An 18,199-nucleotide genomic window follows, 5' to 3' on the forward strand; every position below is an offset into this window, starting at 1 on the left:
CCATGCATATTGATTGTGATTACTGATATATTTGTATAATTTATCTCTGCCATTTCTTTTGTGCTTTTTCTTTGTCCTAACTTTTCCATGTTTCATCCTTTACTTTTTAATGATTTTTTTAAACAAAGGAAGCTCACTGTATTTAAGTGGGGAAAATATTGTCTCATCAACCCTACTACACAGAAAACGATGAGTTAAGATTCAGTGGTGAAAAGCTTTCCTAAGGTTAGAAAGTTAACAGGAGAGAAAGTCCAGGACCCAATGCATCATCCCGCGCTCTTCCACTACCCTGTAACTGGTCCTTATCCACAACAGCAGTAGTGATCCTGGAGGCATTTCACAGATCTTCCTCAAACCATTTCATCTTCCTTTCACAGAGGTAGAAAAGAACGTATTAAGCCATTCATTTTACAGATGGGAAAACTGAGACCTGGGGTAGTAAGTCATTTACCTATGGGCAGAGAAACTTTGTGCTAAAAATGAAAATGTAAAATTTCTAGAAATCTTGAAGTCTTAAAAAATAAAAATAAATAAATAAACCACCAAACAAATGTGTGGAAGAAAAGAAACTCATTAATGAAGGCTGAAGTAGATACATTCATTACTAGTTTAGGAATACAAAAAATATATATATATTATTTATTAGTAGGTTTGCTCAGAAAGTTATATGAAATTGGATAAAGGTGGTCAAAAGGTACAAACTTCCAGTTATAAGACAAATAAGTACTGGAAATATCATGTACAACATGATAACTATTGTTAACACTGCTGTATGGTATATTGAAAAGTTGCTAACAGAATAGATCCTAAAAGTTCTCATCACAAGGAAAAGAAACATTTTTTTTTCTTGCATCTATATGAGATGATTCATTTATATGCTCTATGCTTACCCTGGGCCACCAGAAAGATGAACAAGTGGGTCCCAGAGCAAATTAAGCCTGAAACATCGCTGGAGGCAAAAGTGACAAAACTGAAGTCATCCTACTTTGGGCACATCATGAGAAGGCAGGTTCTTTGGAAAAGATAATAATGCTGGGGAAAACAGAAGGCAGCAGGAAAAGGGGAAGGCCAAATAGGAGATGGACTGACTATAAAAGAAGCCATAGGCTTGAGTCTCCAGGGGTGAAAAGGGCTGTGAGGACAGGACACTGGATGACACTCATTCATAGGGTCACCGACTCAATGGCACATAACACACACACATGAGATGACGGATGTTAACTAAACTTACTGTGGTAACCACTTGGCCATATATGTAAGTCAAGTCATTATGCTGTACACACTAAACTTATACAGTGCTGTACGTCAGTTATAACTCAATAAAACTGAAAAAAGACATATGAAATGCTAAAATACATTCATATCTGAGAGCATCTAATATTTTAGTTTTTGCTACTTTAGAAGATGGAAATTTTAGTACAAAAAAGTAATTAATATCATATTTAAAACAAAGATAGTTAGTGTGCTGTTAGAGTTTCCTATATTCTAGGATGAGAAGCCAGCCCAGAAAGTACCAATTTTCAGGAAAGAGCTAAAAAGTAGCTCTAGTTCAGTGCCCATCTCTAACCACATGTCACCCTGTTTTCTCAGTCTCACATTCTGGTCTATGCTTCCCAAAGGCTCCTGCCATTTCTGTCCCTTCCGTTTCTCCACGGCCATGAACCTCTATGAATCCAACATTTTTCCTGGCTTGATTTGCGAGTCAGTTTTTGGCTGTGTTTTTTGTGGGTTTTTTTTACTGGGTAGATTTCCAAGCACAGACTCATTACTGTTGGAACAGGAATCTACAGAGGCAAGAAGCAGGTATCTGAGGACGCGAGACAAAGCCTGGCCCCACCCCTACAGAAAGAGAAAGACCCTCCTGAATATCTCAGGTCCCTTGGTAGCTAAACACATAGAAGAGGGTCTCAAGTCAGCCTCAAGTGCTTTTCAAACATCCACTTGGAGGAATCTCTTGCTCTCTAATCCAGCTAAGGCAAGAGTGAAATACTACTGGAATTCTGATCTGCAACAGTTACTGCCGCATAAGTGACTTGACATCAAAATTATTCCCACTTCCTTGGAGAACAGCATTAACAATAGAGACAGTGGAAATGTAATGGCTGTATGCGATGTCAGAGGGGTAGTAGACAGGGAGGGGGGTTATCACTTTGTGAGGGATATAAATGATAAATGTCTAACTATTACATTGTTTTGTACACCTGAAACTAATTTAAAAAAAGGGAAAAGACAACCTAAAAAATACGAGAAAATATTTTCAAATCAAATATCAGATCCAGAATATAGTGAGAACGCTTACTATTCAACAAGACAAACAACCCAATAAAAAGAAAAATGGACAATGGATTTGAATAAACATTTCTCCAAAGAATATACACAAATGAGCAACAAGCACATGGAAAGATGCTCAACATCGTTAGTCATTAGAGAAATGCAAATCAAATCCAGAATGATACACACTTCACACGCACTAAGCTGGTCATAATAAAACAACTAAAAAAGATCAAGTGTCGGCAAGAAAAAGTACAGCTCTGGTCCATGGCTGGTGAGAATGTAAATGGTGCAGCCACTGTAGAAAACAGGTTAGTGGATGCTCATAGAATTACCATAGGGCCCAGTAATTCCACTCCGAGGCGCACACCCACAAGAAATAAAAACATATGTCCACACATAAACATATACATAAAACATTCATATCAGCATTATTTAATAACCAAAAAGTGGAAACAACCCATATGTCCTTCAACTAATGAATGCATAACAAATTATAGTATACACATACAATGTAATATTGTTTGGCCTTAAAAAGGAATGAAGTTGCAACTATACGGCATTCTGGAAAAGGCTTATGTACGGAGACAGTAAAAAGATCGTGAGTGCAAGCCAGGGGTAGGGGAGGAGGGAAGGATGACTAGGCAGAGCACAGAGGATTTTTAGGGCAGTGAAAATACTCTACATGACACAATAATGATGGATACATGTTATCCAGTCTGAGGAATGCAGTTATACTATTAAACCAGGGGCAGCATGTGTGTGTATATATTCAACCGTACTGACAGAAAAGGCTAATAACGAGTAGACAGGAAATACGTAACTAGGAGAATAAAAAAATGGAAACTTGGGAAACAATGACATTTTAAAAATATATTTGTAATGCTTTATTAAAATTATTTACTTTCAAGTCTCAAATAGACTGTAAACTCGTTTAAGCTAATAGTGATATAGCATTCATTTTTCATGCCCTACGCACATGCCTGGAACATGGTATATCATCAATAAGTAGTTCTGAATAAAGGAGTAATCAGAGCAGCTGAAGAAAAACCAAGATGTTCAGAAATAGGGTATATAATAGGAATTATAATTAGGAATTGTAAGCATGGGACTTGTGATCCCATTGTGATCCCATGTGATCATGGGACTTGTGATCCCATTGTGATCCCATGTGATCAGACATAATGTCTGAATGGGACATTATGTCACATTCAGAAGTTACAAACAAAAAAAACCTATCTATCCTATTATAATAATCTTCTTAAATGATATCTCTAATCACTTATTCCTGTTTCAGAATCTGTCAATCGCATCCCATTACTATAGAATAAAGTTCAACCTGTTATCTAAGCAAAAATAAAATTCTACGTGATATGGACTCAAAAAAAAAATTATTCCCACTTCTTTATAAAATCATTCACTTTACTTTCTTTTTAATTTATAATGAAATCACATAGATTCTCAACAACAGGCAGTTTTTTTTATAAGATCATTTGATTAGAAATAATCTTAAAGAACACCATCTGAAGTTTTACTTTAAAACCTTTATATTCATTGGTTTGAAAAATAACTTGGAGGAAGTAAGTGTAGGATAAGAATGTATAAAACCTTTATCTTAAATGGCTTAATGATCATTCTTTCTCATCTTTTCCAGGCTTCCGAGACTAATACCCATGTCTATTGATTCCTACTTCAGGACTCTCTACACAAACAGCAAAGGAAAAAGAGGCTTAAAAAGAAATTATGCACAGAAGCCTACCTTCCTTGCGATCTGGTTGGCCGTTTGAGAGACAGCCAGGTGCCCAAGGAGAAGCCACACCAGCCGCTGCTTCCCCCACTCCATCCAGAAGCTCCACTCAAAGTCGGTCCGGTCCTAAATAGTCCAAAAATGGAATTTAACAGAGGGATTTCAGTACATGTCTGAGGCAGAACACAAACCGCAGTTAATCATAGTTAGAGAACATAAACTCACAAACTATTTCTAGTGGATTATCTGCTCTGCAGACTATCTTCACCAATTCAAGGCCTACTCTCTGATATATGAATTACTCCCTCTAAAGAGATAGACAAAATAGAATACTATTATAATAGAGGACTATTTGTGATTTAATTATAAGACAAATAAATTAAAATATAGAAAACACTTGGAATACTTGGAATAAATAACACTTGGAATAAGTTCCTGTTACTTATGAAGTACTACGTGCATATTTGTAAAGTAAATATATAAATAAAAGTAAATATACAAATATGTATACAAAAGACAACTCTATTTTACTTTGATAGCCCCAAACACATAAATCCAGGGATTTTCAAGCTGCACTTCTTGAAACAGGTAGAAATACTCATAGGTAAAGTCTGGGAGAGCTGAGTTGTTCAAGAATCCCCAAACCTAGTCAAAAGAAAGGAAAACAGAAAGGTTCTAAAAACCGTGGACAAAAAAAAAAAAAAGAGTGATTCTAGTTAAGAAAAGGGAAACATCAGCATTCAGAAAAACTCCAATATCTAAAATGCCATGGGAAAGCAACAATCCTAAACGTCTCCTCAAATTAAAATATCTGCTCTATATGGCAGATATTGCCAATTGACTCAATCAACACTCCTCCAACCCCCTTCCAGAATGACTTCCTATATGGTGGATGTTGGAAAACAGAATACTACATTTCCCAGAATTCCCTACACTTAGCATGTCTGCATATGACGTAGTCTGGTGAACACACACACAGACTTTGAAGGTGAAAAGAACATAAAGACGTATGGGCTGTGAGACTCTTCTGAAAGAATGGTGGCAGAGGCCCTTTGGTGGCTCCGCAGCAGCACTGATACTCCAGGTTCCAGTGAGTCCAGAGGTATAGCAGCTTCCTTGGTGTGGCAGTTTTTGCTATTTCTCAAGCTGGGAACTGGGCAGCAGCCCCCAGTTCTGCAAGGTCATTCTGGGAATTGCTCCTGGAAGCTTACTTAGTGCCTCGTCCCTACCATTCCTTTGACTATATTCTGAAATCTCCTTAAATCCCTGCGATAAATTCCTTTCAGCTTAAACTAACTGGACAGAATTCTGTTGTCTCGACAGAAATTTGATCAACATACTTGGGAGGAAATTTTTCTTCTGATTGCAATCTACCTCTAGCTTTATAATAAAAGCGTTATGAAAATAATTCACTTTGAAGAACACTACTCTGAAATAAGTCTATTCAGTGGAGGAAAATGAAATGGAGGAAAACACCAGCTAGGGCAGTCCAAGGAATGTTCTAGAACTGGATAATGGAGGCAGTGAGTGTTTACATTAGAACACCTTTACAAGTGCATCTACCGTTTCCCCAAAAATAAGACCTAGCTGGACAATCACCTTTAATGCATCTTTTGGAGCAAAAATTAATATAAGACTCGGTCTCACATTATATTATATTATATTATATTATATTATATTATATTATATTATATTATATTATATAAGACCCGATCTTATATTTTAGTAAAATAAGACTGGGTCTTATATTAATTTTTGCTCCAAAAGACGCATTAGAGCTGATTGTCCAGCTAGGTCTTATTTTTGGGGAAACGCGGTATTTATGTATGTCAAAACCAAATAGAAAATGATCTACCTTACCTACCAGTCTGTATTTTTCATTACCATACCTCTCTTCTCCTCAGATTGAGAAAACAGTGGAGAGCTGAATATATATCCTGTTTTCTTTACCCTCATATCCAGAATTTTGCCAAAAAAAGAAAAAGAAAACATACTAGACATTTTGTGTTTTTATCTTCTAAATAGAATTATGTACATATTATTTTGAGACCATACGTAATTCCTAATTACACTGAGCAAAAGTTATCTGTAAACAGAGAAAACCTTTATAAGCTACTTGAACCCAGAAATGTTTCCCTGCACATTCAAAGGCAGCAAGCTCCTTAAGGGCCAAAGGAGAAAGAAAAGGCGGACGTATTTGTAGGAATTCTGCACACATGCAGTGCTGCTCTCTCATGAACTCAGGCTAATGATTCATTTAACAATTGCTGGAAGAGTTTTCTTTTTCTTTCAACAGAAGTCCTAAAATAATTTGAACTCTATTGTTTCACTGCTCACAATTTCCAGAGACAACACTCTTTCCCCAGCCAAAATTTCCTCAAAGATAAAATGTTCATTAACAAAACTTTTGTGTGTGTGTGTGTGTGTAAATCAAGTCTCCGAGTAAATGTCTTGACCATCCTGCACAGGTGAAGAAAATGCTCACGGGGAGGGAATGCCACCAACAGGACTAGCACAAACTCACTGTTTTACCGTTTACTGTCCCAGTCTCTTTAATTGAGCCTCATGATCTAAGCCTGGCAAATCGGTCCAGGGTATAATGGGGGCAGGGAGATGTTTTTCGGAAGAAGAAAACAGAAAACCTCTTGATGACTTAATTACATCAAGAGAACCTAACTGAGATGGGTAGATTCTTTGAATCTCTTCAACCCAACTGCCAACCTACACTCAGTAAGGTCCTCTGGTTACACCTCTACCTACCTAGAAGTGACTTCCTAGAAGTTACTCCAGATTATGCCAGACATACGCATATATTTGATCAGACTTGTGTAGATTCTGTCTCCCTGCTTTGTCTATTCCATATTTCTCCCTTTCTTACTAGAGCTAACAAAGAATGAATCATATTTTTTTAAATAGCAAATTCTAGTATGAAGGCAAAGGTACAAAAACTATAATATTTTCCCCACTGTTCTTAAGCTAGAAAAACACCAACCACATCTTCTGTAAGGTATATGGAGAAATGAGCTGTAACAATTAATATGGCTGATAAACAAGTTAGGGAGGGTGACCAAAAAACTGTAATAGAATGGGATGACTAGACAGCAAATTACACAAGCTCATGAGATTCCCCAGATGCAAACTATGTTAATAAATCATCCATCCTATTAATGTCACCTCCCCAGAATACCAAAAAGACAATGTGAATCACAGGAACATGGAGGAAAAAATGGTTCCCAGCCCTTTTGGGGCCATGGCCCTCATACTCAGAGAATTTGCTTTCTGCCTAGGAAGTCTTCACACATTCAAGAAAACTAGCTAATACCTTACATCTCTGTGGTGGGCAAACACTAGAAAACTGGAATTACAGATGGAATCCAAAAATGCTGAAGGCCAGGGCAGAAGGCCAATTAAGAAAGAAAAGAGTGATAAAAGAGAGAAAAAGGAAAAATGAACATTTTTGCCATCCATGCAGGTACAGCAGAAGAGGAGGGAAACTCTTCAGAGTCCCAGATACTTTCTCCTTAAATTTTACACAATGCATGAAAGACCAGGAAAGTGGGCAGAGTATATGGAAGAATTCTCCCATGCACCTTTACAATTTGTCCCCTTTGCCCAATACCTACCTCCCCAAACTCTCAAAGAGAGCTCTCCCTGTGAAATAATAGAAAATACATATACTGATATGAAAGTATATGTCTCTGCCTCTGGGGCCTGGCACAGAACTCCTAAGACCCACGTGATTTCCTACATGATAGGAGCACAAGGAGCATCGTTTGTTCTAATACTTCATCGTTGACCCTGGTTCCTGACACAGAGTTCCTAAATCCCTTGGAGATTCCTGGGTGATAGCAGTGTCTTTTGTTCTAATGAGGGCTCTTGGGTGGGAGCTCGTCACCATAAAGACCAAGCCATGACTAAAAGCTTAAAATTTTCAGCCCCACTCCCCATTCTTCTGAGAGGGGAGAGGAGCTGGAGATGGAGTTAATGATTGATCAGGCCTGTGACGAAGTCGCCATAAAAATCCCGAAAGTACGGGGTTCAGAGAGCTTCCAGGATGATAAACACGTGGAGTTGCTGGGAGAGTGGCAGGCCCAGGGAGGGCATGGAAGCTCCAGGCTCCTCCCCACATCTTGCCCTGTGCGTCTCTTTTATCTGGATAACCACCTGTATCCTTTATCATATCCTTTTATAATAAACCACTAAGCAGTAAGTAAAGTATCTTCCCAAGTTCTGTGAGCCACTCTTGCAAATAAATTGAACACCAGGTAGTAGTTATGGGAACCTCCCATTTATAACCAATCAATCAGAAGCACAAGTAACAACCTGCACTTGCAGTTGGCATCTGAAGGCGGGAGGGGGTGGAATGGTCTTGGAGGACATACCACTTAACCTGTGGGATCTGATGCTATCTCCTGGTAGATAGTGTCAGGATTGAGTTAAATTGTAGGATACCAAGCTAGTTTCACAGAATTGCTTGGTGTGAAAAGCCTGCCACATAACTGGTATCAGAAGTGTTGTGAGTATGGTAGTGTCAGAGTAAAGGAGAAACACAGGAGGAGTAGAGTGTAGGTTTTCTATACACTCCTCTCCCAGAGTATGCCTTAGGATGGTCAGCCGTCATGGTAGCTGAGGTGCCTCCATGGCTGGGAACAGAGACAAACAAGAACAAGAACCAGGACTCACCACATCTTTAGGGCACATCTCCACCACCCATTCCCCACAGTGCGCTGCCTCAGCCATCTCTCTGCAGAAACTTATTTGCTTGTTACTAAAATGACATCTTTTTTATGATGTCTGAAACTAACTTTAAAATACTTCAACACAGAGACTTCTGGTTCCAGGAAACATATAATGCACCCATTTCTCCCTAACCCTTGCACCAAGAACAGCTAAAAGCCCTGGATGTAAATTATAAGACAAACCAAAGACTCTGCAAGATGGAAAAAAAGAGACAGACTGGCTAGGGACCTCATACAACCCAGTAATGAGACTCCTGGGCATTTATCCCTGAGAAGTTAAAACATATGCACACACAAAACCTGTACACAAATACTCATATCAGATTTATTTGTAATAGCCAAAAAACTGGAAGTAACCAAAATGTCCTTTAACAAGTGGTTGAATGGTTAAACCGTGGTCCATCGATACCATGGACTAGCAACGCAATGAAAAGGAATAAACTACTGATACACTCCACTTGGATGGATCTCCAGGGCATTACGCTAAGTGTGGGGATGGGGGTGGGGGAGGGGGCAGTCTAAAAGGTTACATACTGTATGATTTATATAACACTCCCAAATTAACAAAATTATGAAAGGTAAAACAAAACAGTGGCTTCCATCAGTTAGGGAAAGGAAGAGGAGGGTGGGTGTGACTAGTAAAAGGAAGTTCTTTGTGGTTCTGTATCTTGTATTGGTGGTTCGGGGAAAGGAAAGGAAAGGAACTACTATACTCGGAGTCCCAATATACAAAAGGGATAAAACTAGAGTTTCTGTGGTTGGACCAGTATGAGGTTTAGAGCTCAGCCAGCCAGACCTCTGTTTAGGCCCCTAATGGTGGCTCCAAAGGCACACGGAGAATATTAAGGTATTCGCAGAATCGCAAGGGTGATGACTCAGACCTCATTTGCATACCCATAGTACCCTGCATAGAGTACAATCCTTTCAAGTTTAAAAGAATTTCTTTCAACTCCACACTGCTAACTATGAGAAGCTTACTTATAGAATTCCTTGTACAAATTTTAGGCAGGAAGTAGCTCTTAGGGATAAAGAGCCACCATCAGTGAACTAGGAGTTTCAGTTATTAGAGGAGGGAGTTTGGGTTAAAAAAACATATACTCTGGTTTCTTTTCAAAACGTATAAATCTTTCGCCTTTTACTAAAGATTTCCGTGGAAAGAAACTTTGCTGAGTTTTTACTCAATTTTTTGAGCCTTGCTTTGGCAGGCTTAGTATTACTGTTATAAAAAAAGATATTTTTTCAAAGGAAGAACATTCTAACACTGTAATGTAAATCAGAAATTCTTAGATCAGGGGTTTTCTAGTTATCTACTTGAACTCTACATATCAGTGTAATGAATGTCAATTGAGCTGTCACTGATGAAATCAGTAACTTGCTAGTTAGAATGATTCATGTTACAACTTAAAAGGTATTTCCCCTCCTTCCTCTGTAATGATTAGGGGTCAAAATTCCAGAAATGTTTAAAACACATGTTCTCAGTGATGGCCCTGAGGCTTGACCCAAAGGTCCTGTATTCAGCCACAGGGTTGGAGAATTTCTAATTTTCTGATGCCAAATTGAGAGCCCCCTCTGGATAATGTCGTATCCTTGGAAGGAACCTTCCATTCAAGATAGTGGTACAAGCTTCTAAAAAGACAAACTGCCTTCTGAAAGGACTTCCTCAGACCACAGGACAATTTGGCGTGAACCGGTTTCTACAGCTTGCCTACTAAATGTCTAGATGTAGGATAGAATTTGGTCTGAGATTTGCTTTCATGAAACCTGGGGGTTAATTCTGATGGCTAACTAACCTTCACACGTCAACTTTTCAGCCGCTACTGTTATCCTGAAAGTGGCATCAGTCAGTCAGTTCGCCACAAAGACACCAATCACCTTTCACACCCTCTCCCAAAGGCCCCACACTCTCTCTCTCACCCTACAGCTGCTTCCAATTTCTTTTTCACAGAGACTTATCAACTGTCACGTCATGATTATCAAAGGTAAGAAAGAACCTTTAAAAGAATGTGGACATGCACCACTTCTAGGCAATGGAAGAGAAGGAGGCGTCTCCCCTCCTCCCCACTTCCCCATGTCTCTCCCAAATTTCAGCTCCAAGCCACTGCTCAACTTGCTCTAGGCTGGAATAATGTCGACTCCTTCCTGTGAGTCCTACCTGTTAGATCACTTATTCAGGGTATGATGTATAAATTCACTCGTCTACCTCCGAGGGATGGTTCCTAACCTTAAATGTGCCCATGTGTGGAATCCACAGGCCAGAAGCAATGAGTTAACATTTGAAGAGTCCTACTCAGAAATCTAGTCCCACACATGGCTACAATTAATTTCAATATTGGTATCTAACGCTGAACCTGAGAGTTTATTAGCATACAGGATGTTACAAATAAGTAGTGGGGGCAGGATGAAGAGGGCAAAGGGGGTCAATAGATGGTGACAGAAGGAGACTAGACTTTGGGTGGCAAGCACACAATGGAGTATACAGATGTATTAAAAAGTTGTACACTTGAAGTTGGTATGTCATTAACCGATGTTACCCCAGTAAATTTAATTTTAAAAAATGAAAGAAAATTTACAAAGAAGTGTTAACGCATGTGGGTTAGAAATTTTCTCAGGCTCCACTACCCTCCTCAGGATGAGGCATAAGGACTCCTTGAGCCAGTGTCCAGAGAGAGCTTAGCCCTAGGCCTAGCACTCCGCTGGTTCTGTGTCCCTTCACTTCCTAAGAGTCTGTCCCCTGAACAGACTAGTGGGGTGTCTGCTCCAGCCCACACAGAGCTGCCTCCGCCCCAGATGAGTCCTTCCTGCAAGGTGTTTGTTGGGGTACCTAAGGACAGAGAACAGAGGCTTCACCAGCTTTCAGGAACAGGTTCAAGGGCGAGGTTTGAACCTGCCTATTAATACATGTTTGCACATGTGGCAGAATTCATATCTAGACCCTCCCCGGAACAACCACTTGGCAGTGAGGGGGTGGGGCAGAAAGACATGTAACTCCTACCCAACTCCAACTGCCAGAACATACCAAGAGTAAAAGCAAAGAAAGTGATTTTTGTTGAACAACCAAACAGGCTTGGGCCAGTTCAAAGCATGACCCTGCTGGTTAAGGCTCAGCTCCAATACACCTCCTCCAGGGAGCCTTCCCTGGTCACCCCAAGGTTAGAAACTCTCCCAGCAGTTTTTGGATATACCAACCAAGGGCACTCATGCATAGAGAAACATTTTGTTAAATGTAACGTCAGGGTCGATTTTCAGGTGGGACACACAAATAGGGCCACAAGGCTGCACACAGCTGGTATCTGTTCAGCTTGATTGAGGCCTGTCCTTTGTTAAACACGTAGAGCATCATCCCTATTAAAGCCATATGTCAGCCTGGCATTCTCAGACGGCGTGTAAGTTTCTTCAGGAGAGAAACCATGCTTCTTACTTCCCCTTCACCGCTGCAACCATGGCAGCCTGGGCCACAGGGCAGTTGGTCAGCAGTTACTTGTAAACTGACTACTTTGTGGCTGAGAAATTTCTCACCATTCCAGACCTATATCACCACCTAAATAGTCATAGTGCGTATCTGTCTGCCTGTCTATCTATCTTTTTCTCCCTCTTCTCTCCCTTGCTCTCTTCCCCACCCCACCATGCCACACATACAAACACACATGTACTTGGTCTTAGTTTTGCAGAGCTAAACCCTTGGTTGAATTTCCCCTTATCTTCCCCTGGCTCCTTCACAGACCTTTATCATGAAACAAATAATATTTTCCATGAACTAGTAGACATGAAAAAAAAAAAAAGAGGAGGACAGAGCAGGGGACTTGGTGGCTAAGAATTAATAAGCAAATGTAAGGTTTATCCATTGCACTGCAGATCCTATGTTTACGTAAGGCAGAGAGCTACACTTCCTCTTCCTGTTCTCCGCCAGGAAATCACTGCCTCCTCACTTTTTCCTGTCTAGCTGCAAATCGTATATGTATCAAAAAGGAGAACGAGCAGGAAAGAGACAGCGTACTGATAGGGAAAGGGCACGAGTTCTTCATGTTAAGAAGAGGGATCAAGCTCAGCGTGTGCTGGTAAACCCTCCTTCCAGCACTAGTCTGTGGGTTTCCAGCTTCTACCACCTGAAGACTCTTCAGCTCACATTCTCTTTGCCCGGAGGGGCTGGCACAGGGCACAAGAGTCTGTCTCTGCTGAGCAGCTCCTGTGTGAAGGGGCCAAGGCTGCCTAACATCCAATTTTCTGTTAATAAGGACAGGCTGGAAAAGTCACACGCACAGCTAAACTGCTTACGAATCTGTTCCCACCAGCTGGAAGGAGGCAGAGACGTAACAGGACACTGGAGTCATCTTTGAGGGGCTGCAGCTTAACCGAACAAGGTCAGGCCTACAGTCCCCCAACTTGCCAGAGTTTACACACATGAAACAAGGCAAACGTTGCTTAGGTACCTATGGTCCTTCACAGTGAGTCTCCCACAGATAGGCACATTCGCCTTAATCCAACAAACACTACTGAGCGCCTACTATGTGTCAGGCAGGGGAGGCAGAGATGGAAGATCCTTACATCTAGAACAGGTAGCTGTTATGTAGCAGGGTCAGGGAGGAGTCCTGGGAATGGCCCTCACAGAGGGGGGAAATGCAAACCAATAGGGGGAGGAAGGAGGCAGGGGTCAGAGGGGGCTCCCTGTGAGCTGTTCTTGAGCAGCAGGGAAGTGCACACCAGTCTGCGGGAGTGTCACATGTAGGAAACATCAAGGTCTCTTCGGGGAATGGTAGACAATCCTGTCACTTAGCAGCATAGGGTGACTCACTATAAGGAGCTGAGGCTGCGGAAATAGGTCAGGCCAGTGGACAAATGGGGCTGAATGTCAGCTCCCGAATCTGGACTTTATATCATCGGAAATGGGGCACCATGAATGGGTCATGAGGTACACATTCCAGAACATTAACTCCAGGGATGCACAAAGCTTGAGGTGGGGAGAGCAAGCAGAGCAGGGCAATCCCAGGGCTCCTGAAAGAGTGCACAGAAGAAATGGCAGTGGCCTGAACCCCTTCAGCAGCTGTCCGCTGCCTTCCGAGTCAAGTCCAGACTGCACGTACAGCACCCAATGGCCTTTATGATCTGGCTTCTGTCTGTCTTGTGTCATCTCCCTCCTCTCACTCAACCTCCCAAACAAGCCGAACTACTCCCCCTCTTAAATCCAGGTCCTTCCGCGTGTTACTCCCTCCCCCCCGTATCCCAATTCCTCAGCTTCAATTCCTGTGAGTCTGGGTCAATTCACCTGTGTTTCCACATGCCCTCTGGATGGCTGCACCGCTTACCCCACTGTCTCTTCCTCACCTTCTTCTCAAATGCAGAGGACAGAGACTGAGCCTGGAATGTCACACCATCCCAGCAGGCAGCACACGACCTGGAAGCTTCTTACACTAGGAACTCAGTGAATATTTACTAAATGAATCAAAACATAGCTTGTTGTGTTTTTTTAAGTATTGAAATATAGAGGAGTTTATAAATAAAGCTAAATCTCAAAATCTTGATGGGCAAAATTTGAGTGGCTAAAAAATGTCTTTACTTTAGAAAAGTACTTATTTTCTCTTCACATTCATAGACATAAGTGATCAAACTCTCCTCCGATCCTGTCTTTTCTTCCTAATCCCTCCAACAGGCACTGTAAAGTCCTCTCTGATTCTATTTCTGAAAGAACGCCTTATTTACAAATATGCCCCCATTTCAGAAACTTGCCACAGGCAGAGGGGTCCTCACAAAAGAAATGAGGAATTGATTACATGTAAAATTCTTCACAACACATTAGACTTGTGAGAGCTCCTTTCAATCGCAATCCCCTTCTATACTTAAATGTTTCTCTTCAGAACAGTACCTCCTTGACAGAGAGAGTGAATCATCAAAACTTAACTCTAAAAAGAGGAAGTTATTACCCACGGAAGGAAAAACAACAATAACCACAGCGACGCATATTGGGGATCCATTCTGTATCAAGCACATACACGCTGGGTGTTCCATACTATCAGCTCTTTCCCCCAACCGTCCAGTCCCATAGTCCAGAAAATAAAGTTAAAGCTCTGAGGAAGTAAATGATTTTCAAAAATGCAGCAAACTGCATTTGAACTCAAGTCTATCCACCTCTAAGCCTGTGCTCTTTCCATGAGGCCAACTATATTGAGTCAGAAATAAAAATAAAAGGAAAGAAGTTCATGAAAATATAACTGGACATAGAGCTTCATTTGTATCAATTTGAGTCAGACCCCATCTAGAAACAAGTTTACTACATTAAACAAGGAAGTGGGCACTAAAAAGTTTCCTTTGTCTTCTTAGGACCAAAAGCAAGAGGACTAGCAAAGAAAAAGAGAAGGGGACCACCAAACACCAAGACAGATAATGGCCAGCACTGGAGAGGCACTGGGCTGGACTCATCCCTGGCGACACACAGGCTCCCAACACACAACTGCTCCAGAGAACCACTGGAGCCCGCAGCAGGAGGCACTTCCAATCCTGGAAGAGCAGACATTGCAAACCAGGATGCAAATATCACAGCATATGGAATCTGAGCAGTCCTGAATAGCTGCACCTACACCAGCTCCCCCGCTACAACTGGCATCTTGGTAAGTGCAATCAGCTTTACACCGAAGAAATTACAAGTCCCAAAGGCATTCCCGATTTGGGCTAGAATCCCCCAAAAGCTAACATCATCAAAAATTGGAGGACGGTGGTCGGGCCCAGCTCCCTTTCACTGTCCTAAATGAAGCCGCACCTTGAGTCACCATCTCCCTAATCATGTGCTTCCCTTTCCAATCACACTGAGCCCCTGGAACAGCATCTCCTCTACAGAGGACCTGGCCAAATCCTACTCACTCTGTGGAGCTCAAGTGAAGGTCAACCTCTTCCCTGTAGTCACAGAGGCACTGTGTGACTACTTATGCCCACAGTACTCTCTCCAGCTCTGACTATAAACACTGTCCCACTTAGATTTACCTACATGTCTACATAGACGCACTCAGGATGGATGCATTTTACTCCAATGTTGCAACCTGGCACGGTGTTATTCATTCTTTCCTACAGTTAAATTCCATAAAATACTCACCTATTCTGTTCCAGACACTGAAAATACAGGAATGATTAAATCCCAGCCTGCCCTTGTGGGACTCACAGCCTAGTGGAGGATGGATAACACAAAATAAGACTGTACCAACATATTTATCATCAGAGGGTACAAATACGATCCAAAGCATTACTATCACATCACCCTGTTTATGTCCTTCGTGTCATTTAGCTCAATCTGTGGCTGTAACATTTGTTCATTCACCTACTGTTGGTCGGTCCCCACTAGCAGACACTAGGACAGGAAACGTGTCTGTCTGGTTCACTGTGTCCCCAGCACTCAATATGGTCTTGGGCACAGAAACACTCTCATTAAAAACTGTACTTGTGGAAGGAAATAAAGAGGCAGGGAAGTGTCAGGAACCAGGAGCATGAAACCCCACTTAGAGGTGCAGGCGATGCTTCAGTAACCGGGACACCTGGATTCAGATGTGAAGAGTGAGGAAGGACCACAGGAAAGAGGTGAGACACAATGCAGAGGGGGAAGCAGGATAAGCACAGGTAAGAAATGACAAATCAGCATGGGGGGAGGGGCGGGGCACAAAGCCCCTAAATATTACTGTGGGGTGATTTTGCCCCAAGGGAGCATGTTGCAACGCTGGGAGACATTTGTGATTGCCATGACTTGTGGCAGCAGGTGCTACCAGCATCTATTAGGTAGAGTCCAGAGATGCTGCCAAATACTGTACAACATACAGAATAGCTTCCCCACAGCACAGAATTATCTGATCTCAAATACCAGCACTGCTGAGGTTTAGCAGCCCTGCTGGAGCCTAATATTCAAGGGATACAGTGATCAGAGCACATAAACGCTTTCTTCTAAAATTCACGATTTCTACTTGTACCCCTTATCTTCTTCTGATTTGAATTTCGGTCAACTTGGTGACAGCATTTGCTTGCCACCTCCCATAACCTGCAAGAAAGGAAATATGCAGTGAGGAGTGTCCAGAACCTATCATCAGGCCTCTATTTTAGTTGAATAAGACTCTGAGCAGACATCAGCAAACACCTAGCGCTACATACAGCCCTTGTTCTGTCTTCTGATTTTCACCAAGGACACAGTATTAATTCCTTTCATTTGTTGGCCATCCACCAGGACTCATCATTTCCCCTCTAAATTCTTGGACTCCAAGCTACCATCCTTATATGGAAGGTAATGAGATACAGAAAGATGAGGACAAAAACAGGTGTGCAGTAACACCACATAGATAAAAGGCGGGTCAGAGTGATGGACACACATAGAGTTTTCAAGATGGCAAAAGACCAAGTGTTTGGAATTACAAGGGTATGTGTCTGTGCCTTGTGCATTTTCCACGGAGACCAGTTGACCAGAACAATGACACCCCCTGACCTGTGCCCTGTTGGGGGTGCTGTCGTGGGGAATGCTTAGAAGGGATCATCCCCCCAGGACTCTGGAGCCTTGGCAGGGAGCCAAGCAGCTGGACTTGATGGAATGACTGAGCAGGGAAGTCAGTGAAGACAAAGCCCCTTTGTCTAGAAGTAGCAACACACAGCAGGGCTGAAGCCTGCCCTTGACAATGAAATCTGGGGTAGCTCCAAAACTTGTTGGGGCCTGACCTTCTGTTTAGTTTCTCACACTGCCTCACAATTGCTTCTCTTCAGCTACAAGTCTCAGTCGATTTTTGCCCCTGGCAAACAATTCAGTAATTATCTAAAATGCTTGAACTGTGACTCTTAAAAAAAAAAAAAAAAAAAAGTCAGCATATTTTCTGTTGTAAGAGATCCAATAGTGGTATATTTCTATAAAGTAGATCCCAGACCAGACCCTTACAAAGGCTATCTCCTATTACACCTCAAATTCCACTGTGATATAAAGCTTCCCAAATTTCCTCATCTCTGAAGCGGGCACAATACCACCTACCTTACAAGTCTTACAAATTATCCTAGAAAGGGCTTATTTGCAGAAAAACCACAATTTACATCCAAAGTTTCATGGAAATAGCTGATGGGTAGCAGAACAAAAGCCAGGAACTCTTCCCAGCCCCAGACAAATATGGGCCTTATGTCTAATACAGTGGCTCTGTATAGAACCGGAGTTGGAAAGAAGGGCAGGTTACCCTAGAAAATCAAAATGGAAATTGAAGTAAATGTGCCACAATTCTAATCAAGATCTGCAACTCTCAAAGTAGAAAAAGATCAGTACAGGCAATGCCCACTTTACAAATGAATTGTCTTCCAAAATTTTATTTGTAAGTTGGGTGTTTAGAACTTGTAACGCAAGCATTATTTTATGTCCCAAGCCAGCCCACAAAAGCTGGTAGAACTTACAATATAAGGTACTAAGGGTGGCATACTACACACTTAGAGGGAAAACAGTAAAAGGCAA

The 18,199-nt window shown here is 41.6% G+C and overlaps 1 protein-coding gene and 1 non-coding gene across 4 annotated transcripts in view; one reads left to right on the forward strand and one right to left on the reverse strand.

Moving 5' to 3' along the window:
* HHAT (hedgehog acyltransferase) overlaps window positions 1–18,199 on the reverse strand; it is a 255,303-nt gene that overhangs the window by 210,158 nt on the left and 26,946 nt on the right. For all 3 annotated transcript variants that reach the window (XM_033094166.1, XM_033094165.1, XM_033094167.1), the window contains one exon: window positions 4,031–4,144. In XM_033094166.1, the coding sequence (XP_032950057.1) occupies window positions 4,031–4,144 (114 nt within the window). The remainder of the gene's footprint in view (window positions 1–4,030; window positions 4,145–18,199) is intronic.
* On the forward strand, window positions 9,852–9,965 carry LOC117015479 (U5 spliceosomal RNA). The gene has a single exon (XR_004421718.1). It is a non-coding gene; the product is annotated as a U5 spliceosomal RNA (small nuclear RNA).

The sequence above is a fragment of the Rhinolophus ferrumequinum genome, chromosome 22 (genome assembly GCF_004115265.2).
Source record: "Rhinolophus ferrumequinum isolate MPI-CBG mRhiFer1 chromosome 22, mRhiFer1_v1.p, whole genome shotgun sequence".
NCBI classification, from domain to species: Eukaryota; Metazoa; Chordata; class Mammalia; order Chiroptera; family Rhinolophidae; genus Rhinolophus; species Rhinolophus ferrumequinum.